Raw genomic sequence first — 16,922 nt, 5'->3', positions numbered from 1 at the left:
ATCTATGGGACACCATTGAACCGAGGGTCCTGGCGTCCTCCAAGCGCGGACGGGCTTGCCTTAGGCGCGCCTGCGGCGCGTCTGAGGTGATATTTTGGTTAAATGGAGGAGAGCAGCAGGGCGAGCCCGTCCCCTCCGCATCCTGGAAGTTTGTCAACCGCAAGAAGGCGGTCGAGATGTCAGGTATATGCCCTCCACACAAACTGCCTAAAGCCGTGGTGGACCGGGGCGAAGCCTATCAAGTGCAAGTAAAACAGGAGCGTCCAGCAGGTAGGTAAAGATAGCGCCAGACAGCAGTAATTGCTCCAGAAAAAGTAGAAGAGCTAAAAGTACAATTATTCACACCACAGATAGATCAAATTCAATGAGGCCGCTAAAACAGTTAAAATAAAATAAAAAGGCAGAGGCTCTCACGACCTTACCATGTCCGCTGCGCTTCTGGGGTAAAAGTCTGGTTAAATGGAGGAGAGAGGCAGGGCGAGCCCGCCCCCTCTGCGTCCCGGAAATGTGTCACCCGCAAGAAGGCGGGCAAGATGTCAGGTATACGCCTTCCACACAAACGGCCTAAAGCCACGGTGGACATGGGGTGAAGACAGAGCACTGGTTACAGTCCTCGCTTCGATGATCCAGCGGTAGGCAAAGGTTGCAGAGCAGATGCTGATCCTTCTGAGCTTACTTGTAGTGACAGTTCTTGCAAAACTTGAACGGTGTCTTGTCCATTACAGCGCACAGGGAGCCCCCTGCATGCGCATTCTCCGATAGTCGTCGAAGATTTGGGTTTTTCACCGGTCGTTTTGGACTGAAATTTGAAAATCGAAAACATCCTATCAGTGTTTTTCTGGCAATTTGCTTATTTTCGTCGATTCTTCTCTCCGATCTTTGGAGCGCCTTCGGTATCGATCCAGACCCAACGGGAAAAAAAAAAGGAATCTGAAGATGGCGACCAAAGGTGGGAGCTGGTGATATGTCGACGCCCACCCCCCCAAAAAAAGAAATACTACAACTCCAGACCCAACCACTACATGGGGGAATAATGCACAGCATGTGCACCAGAAAAGATTCACAATGCAAAAAAAAAATGTTTTGACTCTCCGGAAGCGGCGCGAGAATTGTTGGGAGGGCTGGCGCACTGCAGGGAGTAGCAAGAGACAAAAGTCCAAAATATAGAGAAGGAGAGAGGGGGCACCGGCGGCCACTCGCCTCGGAGCGGCGGTATTAAAGAGGTGGAGACTGCGGTTGGACAGGGTTGCGTCTGCGCAGGGCATCTGCGGCGGGTCGGGCGGACCTGCGGGTCTATTAGCGACTGTCAAAGCAGTTCAACAACCTACAACTGTCCTCCGACATCCTGCTGCATGTGGGGGGGGGGGGGAGGGGGGGGGGGGATTGCCAGCCTACGGTGACATTGGTATCCAAGTCTGAGGTGCACTAAACCGTGCCTACGAGTCATTACATCCTGCAAAGTATGGGAGCAGTGGTCCCTCCACATGGAGACATTTTAGGGCTGTGGTGGTACGGGGCTGCCTCAGTCACTTTTACCCCCAGTTGTAAGTTAACTAACATGCCTCTTTTTTCAGGGGCGACGGGCGCCATTGTCAGTTGGGGTTGGGTGAGCTGTTTAATCTCCACTGTGCAGGGTAGTGGGAGGGGGGGAACGATGGGGGGGGGGGGGGATTTTTTAGTTCACACAAGGTAGTTATAGCCCATTGTTCGAAATCGCCACCTGGAGCCCCCTTATGTGGTGGTGCATGCCTCGACTCTCTGCACACACCATGTCATCGACATCTAGTTCCCAAGAAAGTTTAAGGATACGGTTGTGGATCTCTGTAATAAGATTACGCAGGAATGGTCCAGCAATTCATTTGGAAACACTCGCCCGACGTGGTGCTGCTGCAGGAAACACACCTTCTAGGCAATACTTGCATAGTCATGTCCAGAGGGGGCTACACAACAGACTCACGGGGTGGATACCCTCATCAAGATTCAACTCCCTATATTCCACATACGTCATGGGTCGACCTCCAGGCCAATTATGTGGCCCAGTTGGGCACTTGAGAAGGGGTCCCAATTAATCTGTCTCACACTGCTGAGGAGGAGAGCTGTTATTTCAGCTACCGGAAGGGGTCCTACTCCTCGGGGGGACTTCAATGCCCTCTTCTCAGCCGATCTGGATAGACACTACCGCGCTCGTGCTGCCGCCTGGGACCCCGTGCTATTCCACTTTGTCACTGCACTGGGCCTGTTCGATATTTGGTGAATGCGATACCCAGCAGAGTGCCAATACACCTTCCTATCGGGGTCCACCACAGCATTTCAGGACTGGACTATACACTTACTCAATACACCCGTTTGGCCCGAGTGGCTGAGGTCTGCCACTTGGACAGGGGGATCTTGGATCACTCGCCGGTGTGGCTATCGGTGCGGGGGGGGGGCTCAAACACAACACAGGGTCCGTGAACTATCAGTGCATGGCACTTGAAGGACACCAAAATAGTTCGTAACCTGGCCCAAACCATAGCTTCCTATTTTGAGCTCAGTGAGGGGTGGGTTGAATCTTCTGTAACTACAGGAGGCATACAAGGCGGTCAACCAGGGGTCGAGCGTACTCCTTGATAATGGGGCGGGAAAGAGACAGGCAGGCACAACTCCTGGTATTGGATAATTAAATATTGGCCTTGGAGCAGTTGGGGCAGCAGGGGGCGAGCAAGACAAGCTTGCTTGCATTCCACCTCAAAGAGAAGGAATACAGGGATTTGCCTGTGGACAGGGCAATGGTCTCCCACACTCTATCTCAACGTTGCCTCTATCAAGTGGGCAATAAACCGGGTACGCTGCTGGCATGGCTGGAGAAGCAGGACCAAACAAGGGAACACTGGCTCTGGCGATACAATTTCTGACCCTGAGGGTACAGCAGATGCATTCACAAAATATTACGAACACCTCTACTCTCCCAAAGCAAACTGCTCATCCTCACACATTGGAGATTTCATGAGTGACATTAAACTCCCCATTCTTATAGAAGAACATCGAAATTTCTTTGAGGAGGACATAGATCCGCCAGAAGTTAGCCAGGCACTGAGATCACTTTGCTCAGGTAAGGCAATGGGGTGTAACAGCCTAATGTCATCCCTATTGAACTCTATAAATGTTTTGCCTACCAGGTGGAACCTCAAATAATTAAAATAGGAAGGGAGGCGCGAGAGGTGGGCGTACTCCCTGAGGACCAGCACCTTGCTACAATAGTTCTTAAATACCAGGCGTGGAAACCCCTGGAGCGATGTAGTTCTTATCAACCCATTTCCTACCTTAATGTTAAGTTAAAACTTGCCAAGCTTCTGGCCAATAGGCTCCGACAGGAGATCAACTCCTTGGTCCATCCAGACTAGTCCAGCTTCTTGCCAAACAGAGGGAAATGCCTAAATCAGCGTAGAACCCACTTGTACAGGGCATTAGTTGGGAGGAGCGTATAACTCTACATGCTGTTGACATCCTCTACTATGTAACAAACCCCCATGCAAAAATGATCGACTGACCCACATCCTTCGTATCTTTGGCCAACACTCCGAGTACACCATTAATTGGGACAAGTCCCTCATTTTTATTTTTTGAGTTTCACATAGCGCGAACTAGACCCGAGACATCGGGTATCAGAGCACTTTACATGAGCACCAGTTTTGTTACATTTGGACACATTTATTTTTGTTAGGCACGGGAAGATTAAGTGATTTGCCCAGAATCACAGGATGATGAGCGTCAGTGCCGAGACTCGTACCCGGTTCTCCAGCTTCGTGGTCGACCGCTCTAGCCGTAAAGCTACATCCTCTCCCTTATGCATCTGATAACGGGTACTATGCCCATGCTACCCTGAGACATCTGTCTCCACTAGCCACCAGGAGCTCTAAATATTTAGGGATTCATGTCACTATGGACCCCCTCTTTTTTTATAAACTCAACCTGGTTCCCATCCTGGAGCATTTTGCATCAGACGTCCAAGACTGGAGGGCTCTCCTGCTCTTCCTATTGGGAAGAGCGGCAATGTACAAGATGATGACACTGCCTCATATGATCCAAGCTCTGCAAAATACCCCTCACTGACTTCCTGACAAGTTCTTTCGCGAAACAGAATCCCTTCTCCGTTTGCTCCTGTGGAACACCGCCCCACCAAGCAAAGCCCTCTCCAAGTTGGTGCGCAGGGTGTACGATGGAGGCATCGGTCTCCCTGACATCAGGAAATACTACTGGATGGCAATTAGCAGCGGCCAATGACTGGGCATTTGCCTCCTGGGACGATACCGCCTTCAGGCTACAGAGGTTTTCGATGGGGAATGGGGTTACCGGGGGTGCTCTATAGCTCGAATGGAGCCAAGAATTTCCTGCCCTAGAGACTCATTATGGCCCGGGTGTGGAGAATGGCCACATAATTCCTGGGCTGGAGGGAGAGGCCCACCGAATTATCCCATTATGGTGCAGTGATTCCCTTAGTCAAGTACGCAGATGGGAAGAGGGAGGAGGGAGGAGGCGCTGGGAGCCATTCAAGAGGTGGCCTTTAATGCAGGGTTTCGCCTGATCCATCTACACATCCTACATTGTTCATATTATTTCCGCACTGCGGTCTGGGCCATGGGCCGCTGTAAGGCGGACCTCGGTCTACGGGGCTGCGGTGAAAGGGGCACCTTCGTCCATATTCTGTGGTCATGTCGGGTTGTGAAAACCTATTGGATGGAGTAGCAAATGATTATGGGGGAGGTCATGGGTGTGGGGCCCCCGACACGGTGTAGATATGCCTTCTACACATAAAGGGAGACGATCCACTGCCAAGATATAGCAAGTTGCGGCTCTCACTGGGTTGTGTGGTCACCAAATGAAACAGTGCACGTTTATGGGGTGCTAGAGAGGCTCCAAGGGTAGAGTGGTGGGTACTGGAATAATTAAAATGGGAAGGGAGGCGCGAGAGGTGGGCGTACTTCCCGAGGACCAGCACCTTGCTACAATACTTCTTAAATACCAGGCGTGGAAACCCCTGGAGCGATGTAGTTCTTATCAACCCATTTCCTACCTTAATGTTAAGTTAAAACTTGCCAAGCTTCTGGCCAATAGGCTCCGACAGGAGATCAACTCCTTGGTCCATCCAGACTAGTCCAGCTTCTTGCCAAACAGAGGGAAATGCCTAAATCAGCGTAGAACCCACTTGTACAGGGCATTAGTTGGGAGGAGCGTATAACTCTACATGCTGTTGACATCCTCTACTATGTAACAAACCCCCATGCAAAAATGATCGACTGACCCACATCCTTCGTATCTTTGGCCAACACTCCGAGTACACCATTAATTGGGACAAGTCCCTCATTTTTATTTTTTGAGTTTTACATAGCGCGAACTAGACCCGAGACATCGGGTATCAGAGCACTTTACATGAGCACCAGTTTTGTTACATTTGGACACATTTATTTTTGTTAGGCACGGGAAGATTAAGTGATTTGCCCAGAATCACAGGATGATGAGCGTCAGTGCCGAGACTCGTACCCGGTTCTCCAGCTTCGTGGTCGACCGCTCTAGCCGTAAAGCTACATCCTCTCCCTTATGCATCTGATAACGGGTACTATGCCCATGCTACCCTGAGACATCTGTCTCCACTAGCCACCAGGAGCTCTAAATATTTAGGGATTCATGTCACTAGGGACCCCCTCTTTTTTTATAAACTCAACCTGGTTCCCATCCTGGAGCATTTTGCATCAGACGTCCAAGACTGGAGGGCTCTCCTGCTCTTCCTATTGGGAAGAGCGGCAATGTACAAGATGATGACACTGCCTCATATGATCCAAGCTCTGCAAAATACCCCTCACTGACTTCCTGACAAGTTCTTTCGTGAAACAGAATCCCTTCTCCGTTTGCTCCTGTGGAACACCGCCCCAGCAAGCAAAGCCCTCTCCAAGTTGGTGCGCAGGGTGTACGATGGAGGCATCGGTCTCCCTGACATCAGGAAATACTACTGGATGACAATTAGCAGCGGCCAATGACTGGGCATTTGCCTCCTGGGACGATACCGCCTTCAGGCTACAGAGGTTTTCGATGGGGAATGGGGTTACCGGGGGTGCTCTATAGCTCGAATGGAGCCAAGAATTTCCTGCCCTAGAGACTCACTGTGGCCCGGGTGTGGAGAATGGCCACATAATTCCTGGGCTGGAGGGAGAGGCCCACCGAATGTACCCCATTATGGTGCAGTGATTCCCTTAGTCAAGTACGCAGATGGGAAGAGGGAGGAGGCGCTGGGAGCCATTCAAGAGGTGGCCTTTAATGCAGGGTTTCGCCTGATCCATCTACACATCCTACATTGTTCATATTATTTCCGCACTGCGGTCTGGGCCATGGGCCGCTGTAAGGCGGACCTCGGTCTACGGGGCTGCGGTGAAAGGGGCACCTTCGTCCATATTCTGTGGTCATGTCGGGTTGTGAAAACCTATTGGATGGAGTAGCAAATGATTATGGGGGAGGTCATGGGTGTGGGGCCCCCGACACGGTGTAGATATGCCTTCTACACATAAAGGGAGACGATCCACTGGCAAGATATAGCAAGTTGCGGCTCTCACTGGGTTGTGTGGTCACCAAATGAAACAGTGCACGTTTATGGGGTGCTAGAGAGGCTCCAAGGGTAGAGTGGTGGGTACTGGACATGGACTGGTGTATGACGAATGAAAATTCGATCTATCTAAGGAGAGGCTGTCCACGCAAATGGGAGCGGGTTTGGGCCAGATGCCGCTCCCACAAATGCCTGAACACTGACTCCAACTTGGAACATGGTGACCGCGACGAGGGCTCTCGCTGGTGAAAATTCGATTAAGATGTGAACTCCAATAAATCTCTTACGGTCATGATCATGTAATTAAGTCACGGGTAGGGGATTCCAACCCAGGGTTGGCACACACAATTTCTATACGATGTACTGCTGCTTTATCTCCGTTTGAAAATGCAATAAAAAGATTTTTGAAAAATAAAACAAATCTTAAGCTACTGAGACCTGCGATCAAAATGAAAATTACATAAAGGAGCCTCCAAATCTGCAGCAATGTGCTAACGTGTGCATAGATGAGGCAATAATTTACACTTGTAAAAGTCTATTTTCAGCGACTGCTTTCCAACAGAAATATTAAACGAAAGAGTAAAACGATATTGGTCTTATAGAACAGCAATGGTTAACAGAAGGCAGTGATGGACAAGACAAGTGAGGCACTCTTACCGTTAATTTCTACTTTTTTCTTCTTGGTAGGATTATTATACCAATCTTCCTTTTTGCTTTTGATTACTTGAAAAAGAAAACATTTTCAGATGAGAATCATGAAGAAGCAGAATTAATTTCTCTCTTTTTTTTTAATATAAAATAATAATGTAATGGTAATGACGGACCAACAAACAGTAACAGAAAATCACAAAACTAATTAGAACATGTTATTTGAATACTTAATAATGTTGTCATACCTAGTTTGATAAACTGTCCCATTGGAATATTTGTTCTTTGTTAAATCGAATTAAGAAGAAAATAGATTGAGAGGTTTATGAGAAATTAGATAAGGCAAAGGAAAATAGAGCGAGGAAGGTCATGCTGCGGTATCTTAGGTCCTTAACTGCAGTGCCCCTCCTCCCTCCCCCCCCCCCCAGGTTGGAGCCCTTTTTTGGCTATTTGGGATACTTCGCACTTAGGGCTCCATAACCTTTTACCACACGAGGTATCCACGACCAAACTGTGTCCTTTTTTTCAATATCCTGGGGATTTTAAAGGTACGCAGGGCTTGTGGATTACCCCAGAGAGGACCGAGAAAATATGCAAAATATAGTTACATTTTGAGTTTTGGGAAAAAAATAAGAAAACGTGCTCCAGAAAAAAGTGTCTGCTTTGTTTCCTAAGAAAAGGCATCGACAAACGGTTTGCTGTGCTAAAGTCGCCATCTTCCCAGCTTTCAGGAACATAAAGAACTGAACAAAAAAACTTTTTTTTTTACCCACAGGTATGGCCTTTTTCAAAGAGGTAGTCCATTTTTCCTATTTTTTGTGCTCTCAACCAGTTTGTGGTGGAAACCAGTGAGAAACCCCTGGGTGACCCAGGGAAGCTATACAATTTTGATAAGCAGACAACATTTTGAATTTAACAAGGGGTCATATGTGTAGACCCCTTAAGATTTTCCCAAAGAAATTAACTGTTGCAATAAAGAAACATTGAAAATGAGTAGGAAAAAATGGCCGTTTGTGACAACGTTTTCATCTGTAACTTTGTCACAATGGCCGATTTACAAAAGCAATATACCATTATGTCTGCTAGACCCTTTTAGTTGTGGGGATATATAAGGTTTGTATGCTCTATAAGAACCCATGGTACCCGAAAAAACGGAGCTGCACCGTACAATGGTTTTTATTATGTATTGAATATAGACCATTTCATATGGTGAAATATGTAGTGTGAAAAGGAGCAAAAAGGAACATATGTATTTCTGAAATGGGCACAAGACATGGGGTTTGGGAGAAGTAGCTATTTGTACACCTCTGAATTTGCTAGGACCCTAACTAGCATATGATTTAGGGGATATTTTTCAAAATGTCTTCTTTCCTACACACTGGCTTATATTTGGAAGGCACAAATACAGTGAAACTGAATCGGTAATAACAAATGTTCTACTATTCTATGCTCCCACATATCTCCCAATAAAAATGGTACCTTACTTCTGTCGGTAGACCTACTGCCCGCAACAAGAAAAGGCCCAAAAACAAAAAAGCAACATGAATCCATCACATTCTTCCACTCAAACCTGGCCCTTTTTTGAAAAGTGGATAGCTACGGATTTTTGGCCCCAACAAAGCCGGCACCTAAGAAAACCTGGCTAACTTGCACATTTTTTAAAACTAGACACCTTAGGAAATCGGGTGACTTGCATGTTTATCGCCAAGTTTTAACCCGGAATCCCTTTCAAGCCTCAAACTTGGCCTAAAAAATAAACCATTTTTCTCGCATTTCTGTAATGGGAAGTTATGGAATCTGTGGGGAACCACAAGGCTCCTTAGACCAAGCATTCCCCTAAGTCTCCTGATAAAAATGGTGCCTCACTTGTATGGCTAGGCCTACTGCCCGCATCAGGAAATGGCTCAAAATGCGACAAGGATCCATCACATTTTTCCACTCAAAACAGAACCTTTTTTATCATAGTAGGTAGGTGTGGATTTCGGTCCTTAGCTCAGCAGAGAAACCAAGGGAAACCTAGCGAACCTGCACATTTTATAGCACTAGACATCTAGGGGAATCCAGGGATGCATGACTTTAACCAACCAATTTTACCCAGATGCTCGTGCAAACATCAAACTTTGGCAAAAAAAAAACAACTCACATTTTTTGGACGTAAAGTTTTGTATTCTGCGGAGAGCCACAAATTTCCTTACACCCAGAGTTACCACATGTCACCCATAAGCAAGACTGAGTGGCCCACTAGACCACAGCACAAAAGGCCCTACAGCGCTACGTTGATAGATAAGCAATAGGGATAGCTGCAGTATTGGAGCCATGCTGTGGCGCCACCCATGCAAACTTACGAACCATAGACATTTTTGAAAACTAGATAACTAGGGAATTCTAGGGTGGTGTGTCTTGAATGGATCCCATTACCTTTTTGTCCCCAAAATGCCTTGCAAACCTCAAACTTTGCCTGAAATCACACATTTCCCTTACGTTTCTGTGATGGTAGCTTCTGGAGTCTGTAGGAATCCACAAGATTTCTACCACCCAGCGCTGCCCCACTTGTGCAGATAAAAACGCTGCATCACTTTTGTGGCTTGGCATAGAGCCCTCGGTGGGAATGGATCAAACCAAGGTCAACGGGAGCCCCTGTGAGGGTACTGACCAAAATGATGGGTGCAATCCGCCACATCTGCCCCCCCTGCCTGGTAGGGGGGGTCTGGAGAAGGGGCAAGCATAACGCCTACTCTGTTCTTTTTAGGTCGAGGACTATCGGTTCTGCCGTAAGGCAGAAACCGGAAGTCGGAGATTTAATGATTCTTAGAGTGCTGCATTTATCCCTCCCTCTTTTTGCTCGTTCTCCATTGGCTTGCTTCCTAAATGGAGGCCAGCCATTGGAGGAGAGAGCCGTCACTCCGAATTAGCCCCGTCTTTTTCGGATTTGGGGGCGTCATTTTTGCTGTTCTTTAGACAGTGACGTCACCCGTCACTCAGAACAGCAAAACCACGCCCCCAATTCAGAAAATTTATGGAGCTTTGGGCCGCCATTTTGTTTACTTCGCAGTGAAGGTGAGACGTGTATTCTGGTCCAGATCTGCGATCTCGGGCCATGCGCTGCCACAGGTACGTTTTCTACTCGTGTTTTTCTTGCTCTGATCCGTGGTGTGTGGCACACTAATCCCTGTGGTCTGTGGTATCCTGAGCAGCTTGTTTTTCTTCTGTAGAGTGCATCGGCGCAGAGCACCCTGGAAGGAACGCAAGGTACATTCACCAGCCTGCCAGCAGACCAGCCCCCTTCCCCTGCGCGAGGAGGGCCCCTCCCTCTCGTTACACTGTGCGGCTTGAACAGAATCGCTGCTTCATGTAATGTGCTGCTAGCGGAGCCCAGGCCCCCCTCTGTGCCAGTCTACCCCTCCACCCACAGTGTCTATTAGTCTTATCTTTTTAAAGAACATTTCCACTGGAAAGCCCCTGTCTATTTCCTCGCATCACTCTGGTCACCTTTTCCGAGAAGCAGAGCCGGCACCGGTTCCTGACCTGGAATGGAATGGAATGGAAATTGCACTTGTATAGCGCGTGTCTACCCGGAGGCCTCGTAGCGCTTCAAGCTGAATTCTGGTGCAGGCTCACGGGGATCAACACGTCTTTGCAAACAGGTGAGTTTTTAAAGCCTCCCTAAATGAAAGATGGTTATTGATTTCTCGAAGGGAGAGGGGAAGGGAGTTCCAGTACCCAGCAGCAGTATGGGAGAATGAGCGGCCGCCCCAGCGAGCTTTGTTAATTTTAGTGGTAGTTATCAATTTCAGGGAGCTGGAACGTAAGGCTCTGGAGGGAGCATAAGGGGTGGCTATGGTGTGAAGAATTGCAGGGCCGGTGCGGTGGAAGGATTTGTGCGTAATACACATGGCCTTGAACTGAACTCTGGCTGTTATGGGGAGCCAATGAAGCTCCTTCAGAGCTTTCCTGGCCGACTGCCAACGGGGGATATTGTAAAGTAGGCGGGCAGCACAGTTCTGTGTGACCTGGAGTCTATGGGTCACAGCTACTGGGGCTCCCACGTACAGGGCATTCCCATAGTCCAGGCGAGAGAGGATCAGGGCCTGGACCATGATCCTCCTGGCCTGGAATGGGAGCAGGGGTAGCACCTTGCGGAGCATCTTCATCATTCCAATGCAGGTGGAAGCAGTTTTTGTGGCCTGTACTGAGAAATCAAGTGCCTTATCCAGCCAAACTCCCAGGCTCTTAATCTGGGGTTTGGGAGGTGGGGGCGGGCCCAGAGATGTAGGCCAGATGGAGGCTAGGGCAGAAGGAGAAGAGTTGCCCAACAGCATTATATCTGTTTTCTCCCCATTCAGTTTAAGGAATGAGGATTGCATCCATCTGGCCACAGCCTCTAGACAAGGGCCTAAGGTGGAAGAGGATCCCGCGGAGTCGTCCAGTGAGACCACCAATTGGGTGTCATCTGCGTAGGTGACGATACGCACCCCGAAAGGGTGGACTATCCTCTCCAAGGGCTCCATATAGGCATTGAAAAGAGTAGGACTCAGGGAGGAACCCTGAGGTACTCCACAACTAAGAGGGTGTTTTGGGGAGACAAACTCACCCTCAAACACCTGGAAGAATCTACCGTCCAGGAATGAGGCAAGCCATTTCAGGGCCGCGCCCGACACGCCCAAACCACTCAACCGATGGAGAAGAGTCGAGTGGTTGACCGTGTCGAACGCGGCACTGAGGTCGAGTAGAATGATGGCTGCCTTCCCTCCCCGGTCCAACACAGTTCTAGCCTCTTCCGTCACCGCCAAAAGAGCGGTTTCGGTGCCGTGTCGTGGACGGAACCCTGTTTGAGAGGAACGGAGCAGACAGTTGGATTCAAGAAAGTCTACTAAGATGTTATTGACGTGCCTCTCAAGTAGCTTGCTCATCCATGGGAGTAAGGAGATGGGACGGTAGTTGGCTAAGTTGTTCTGGTCCAACGTCGGTTTTTTTAGCAAAGCTTTTACCATTGCACACTTCCATGGGGGCGGGACGGTGTTGGAGGTAATGGAAGCATTCAGAACCTCCAAGATGACTGGGCGGATAACGTCCAAGACCTTGGTAAGCACGTGAGGGGGAGCATGGTCATTAGGGGATCCCGAGGTGATTTTAGGGATCAATTTGTCTAATGATACCAAATCAAGTAGTGGAAGTGTTTCAAGTGTGCAGGGGGTAGGGGCAGCAGGGACAGGAAGGGGGATAGATTTATCGTTGTCGTCACCGGTGATGAATGAAGAGTAGATTGCCTGGATTTTCTGAGAGAAAAAGGTGGCAAGATTGTTGCACCGGGTTTGTGCGCCATCTGAAGATGGTCGCTCAGAGGGTGGAGATATCAAAGATTTAGCAATCCTGAAAATCTCCTTAGGCGCATTGGCCGCTATGTTGATTTTCATACTATAGAAGCGGGATTGAGTGGCGACAATTTCCCCCTTGTATAGTTTGATGGCGGCTTTATAGTCAGCCTTCCTCTGTTGAGAGTAGTCTTGCCTCCACGCTCTCTCGAGTCTGCGGCATGATTGCTTCATGGTTCTGAGTGCGGGTGTGTACCACGGGGCCACTTTGGATCTGGTTATTGATTTTAGAGGGATGCGGGGGAGAACCTGGTCAAGGGTACTGGAGATCCAGGTGTCAAAGTTGGTCGTGGCATCAGTGGGATTAGTGGACCTCTGTGGTGGATGTTCAATAAGGGCACGTTCCCACTCAGGAAGCGGTAGGGAGGGCCATTTCCTTCCCCAGTGCTTGTTGGACTTATGAGTGGTAGTAGAGGGGTTCGTAGACCAGGTAAAAGGTATTAGGCAGTGGTCAGTCCATGGGAGGGGAATGGGAGTCTCCACTTTGAGTATCCAGGTTGCTGTAAATGTGGTCCAAGAGGTGTCCCTTATTGTGAGTTGCAAGAAAGCCCTTTTGGCAAAGGTCCATGGCCTGCAGGTTGAGCCTAAGGTTATTAGCTGAGGAGTCGCACGGATCATCCAGGTGCAAATTAAAATCCCCCAATAGAGTGAAATTTGCTGTGGAGAGCAGGGCACTGGCGACAGTGTCTGTCAGGTTGGGGATAAAGTTACTGAGGGCGCCAGGAGGGCGATAAGCCAACATGCCGGAGAATGTGGCGGTGGGCGAGAGTTCTAGGGAGAAATGGAAACTCTCACACTTAGTTATAGTGGAGGGGGTGATGCGGCATTTGAAAATATCTCTGTATATGATGGCGAGACCGCCACCTCTCCCTGTCTGACGGTCTAAGCGTTTCAGAGTGTAGCCTTCCGGTGTCGCCGAGGCTGCGGCAGGTAAGCGGTGCTGGCGGTCTGTGTATGTGCTCAGTGTTGCATCCGAGGGGCTATTTTCAGGAAGTCTGCGTGTTCCGGGTCACCTAGTAGGAGATGTTCTTGGAAAATACTATAAACGTGTGTATGATGAGCATGAGTGTAGTAGAGGGGCGTGTGCATAAAACGTTGCATATGCATACACTTACATGTATGTGCATGTTGGGTGAGTTTGAGGTTGGTTCAGCAAAAAAAATCGTGCACAGAGTAGTATCTGGCTGTATTGTGCATTTGCGCCTATGGGTGCGTTCGTACTGCATACAGATAGGGGCGTGTACATGTATGAGAAGGCACCGCCAACTACACACACATGCAACGCCTGGCACACAACACCTTTACATTTGTGTTCCAGGCAGCCCCCTATCACAAGGGGCGAGGCCCCCTTCCTCGCGACAGGGTGAGATGCTGTGCTGTGCTGGTGGGGGTGTGCAGGGACTCCAGGGTCCCTAATTCCTTCCTCGCAGCAGCAGCAGGGTGAGATGCTGTGCTCGTGGGGGTGTGTGGGGACTCCGGGGTCCCTGCTCCCTTCCTCGCAGCAGGGTGAGATGCTGTGCTCGTGGGGTGTGCGGGGACTCAGGGTCCCTGTTCTCTTCCTCGCGGCAGGGTGAGATCCTGTGCTACTGGGGGTGTGTGGGGACTCCGGGGTCCCTGCTCCCGGCAGGGTGAGATGCTGAGCTCGTGGGGGTGTGCGGGGACTCCGGGGTCCCTGCTCCCTGCCGCGCAGAGCAGGGGAGGCCCGGCCGGGGATGCCTCTCACAGCTGCTCTCTCACGGCCGCCGGCAGGTGTCTGTAACCATGGAGAGGGCGAAGAGGGACCAGCCAGGAGGGTGGAGGCGGAGGGGTACTGATGGATGCCAGCCGTTCCCGAGAATAGGCAAGCCATGGCCAAATAGTCACTAACGGGGGTTGCGCTGATCCTCCAGGTGGGGGCACAACCCTGGGTGGTAGCTTAGCGGAGCCCAATCTAATGACCACGATCTGCCGTGCCCAACCCACCTGCGGGGCTGGAAACCACCTTACACCAATATCTAGGGCACGTTTTAGGATCACGAGCTCTGCGTTCGCGTGGGTTCGACCACCCCACCCTCCCAGGGTGTTTCCACCGGCCGCTTGCATGACCACAGCTCTTGCGTGAACCTTGATTCTGAGGTGAAAAGATTCCCAAATAAGAGGCTGCCAATAGGGTTGTGCCATTTAGCGGTTTTCAATGAGGAGGCATCTTTTCAGAACAGGAAACGTGTTAATGAAACACGTCAATGAGCTGAAAGGTTGGATATGTAATTCTGTTTGTGGTGCGGGGGCATTTTTTTGACTTTCATATCTGACTGAGTCCGATATACTTCAGAGGAGGGATAATGACACGTGTCTTTAAAACGGAAGCCGGGTCTGGCAACCCTTGGTGGCATTGCTCCGAAGTCGGGGCTCCTCCGGCCATGAACCCAGGTGGTCCAATGCCAGCTCTTTACCTGCTCCCCCCCTCTCAAGAGCCGCCCTGCTGTACCCCGTGGTATCTACGGCAACCCTTCTCCCGAGGTGGCTGGCGCGCGTGGCTCTGGAGACAGACCCGTAGCAGCTCCCACTCAGCCGCGAGGCTTCCTCCAGCGACGGGAACTACTGGGGCGGCAGGGAATGTTGGAACAAGTGGGACCTTCATACCGACCCCACAGTGCATTGAGCGAGTGCGGAAGCTTGCCCCTCCCTAGGCAGGGATATGGCTAATAATGGTGCCGCAGGTGCAGTGACACCGGGGACCACCGCTGTGAGCGGTCCACTGCACCCCATTTATATATGTTTTCATGCATACATTCTTGTTACACAGGTCAGTGTGAGGGTTTGATACCATAGTCAAGGGTTCGGAGTCCTATATACAACGAATTTGATTATACGACAGTGCATGATAATTCGCAAATAACAATGAGACCAACGGTGCATTTTGCAGCAGGAATGTTGGCACGATCTGATATGATATGAGGGGGATATATTTTCCAATGCTATTTTGAAACAAATTGAGCTGGACATTTTTTTGCAGCTTGGTAGTATACAACAGCACTATATATTGTGTGTGTGTGTAGTTCTGAAAGGATCTCACGAAGGTGTCCAATGCTTCTGGTTATGAGACGGTGGGCCAATAGTATATCTTCTATGCGTGTGACTATCGGAAAATTATGCCTCAACAGAACGACAGGCTGGCCAGTATACATTTAATTCTGTCACACTGGAGAAGCCCTGACAGTGTGATAATGTGTGCTAGAATGAAAAATATGACAGTTAATAATTCATTTATGTCAAGCGGAATAATGTCAGGGTACAAAATGTCATGTGGCAGAAAATAAACTGTGTCAACCAATAGCCTATCCAAAGATTTGGTCTAGAAAAAAATACTCCATCCAAACTACAATTAGTTCCATAGTATGGTAAGGGACTGCCGTGATGTGTCACATATACCCTAGCGTTGCCCTGATAATGTACGCTGCTGCAAACAATTTGATTCTGCCAGTGAGCTGGCCAGGTGTGGCACACTGGCAGTCATTGCTCCAGAGACCGGTCATGTGAGGCCTGTCAGGGGTTCAGCAGGTCAGAGTTGTTCAATAGGCCAGTGGTACCAGATCAATTATGACTGGGTACTCAATGTGCTAGTGGTGCTGCTTGAAAATGTTAAGGCTGCTTAGGACGCCAGAGGTCAACACTGGTTATTGTGCCAGGGGGTGGCTCGGTCACATGTGAAATGACAATGCCATTTATTTAACGATTAAGCTATTGGCAATGTAAATGACAATGCCATTTATTTATGATTTAAAAGAAATGTCATGTGCAATGCCAATAGCTCTACCTTTAATAATGCCGAGACCATTGCATTGTAAATGCTTGTTTTTTAATGATTCTTTCCCTGTCTAGTGGGCGTTTTGCCCACCATCCCCCTGAGGGCAGATCAGGGATAATTACTCCCATCTGACTCCTATGGGGGCAGAAAGATTGATGCCCCATTTAATTGGGGCGGGGACATGGCCATGCCCATATTGGGCAGCCCCCACCTATATATCTACCTAGAAATAATCTGTCCCTGGTGTCTAGTGGCCCCCCAAATTAAGGATAATTACCCAAATCTGCCCCCTGGCCACTGTATAAACACTGTCTCATGAAATGCCTGGAGTAGAATATTTTTTTAAGAAAACAGACTTGTGCACTCAGCAGAAATGAAATCTGCATGCACACACCACTTGTAATTTACAAGCACCTCTTTCTACAAAGCAATGGCCATGCAAAACAGTATTTTATATTGCCTATTGCGAGTTCCTGGCCATGCGACTGCAAGATTCAAATGAAAAGTGGTGAGTAGATTGCTTCAGTTGATCTCAGCCACT

At 49.2% G+C, this 16,922-nt stretch overlaps 1 protein-coding gene across 2 annotated transcripts in view; it reads right to left on the bottom strand.

Annotated features, from left to right (window-relative positions):
• LOC144810470 (uncharacterized) overlaps positions 1–16,922 on the bottom strand; it is a 94,523-nt gene that overhangs the window by 39,372 nt on the left and 38,229 nt on the right. For both annotated transcript variants that reach the window (XM_078673787.1, XM_078673786.1), the window contains one exon: positions 7,232–7,297. In XM_078673787.1, coding sequence (XP_078529913.1) covers positions 7,232–7,297 — 66 coding nt within the window. The remainder of the gene's footprint in view (positions 1–7,231; positions 7,298–16,922) is intronic.

The sequence above is a fragment of the Lissotriton helveticus genome, chromosome 1_1 (genome assembly GCF_964261635.1).
Source record: "Lissotriton helveticus chromosome 1_1, aLisHel1.1, whole genome shotgun sequence".
Lineage (NCBI taxonomy): Eukaryota > Metazoa > Chordata > Amphibia > Caudata > Salamandridae > Lissotriton > Lissotriton helveticus.
The sequence above is the reverse complement of the archived record's forward strand: the minus strand, read 5'-3'. Positions and strand labels throughout refer to the sequence as shown.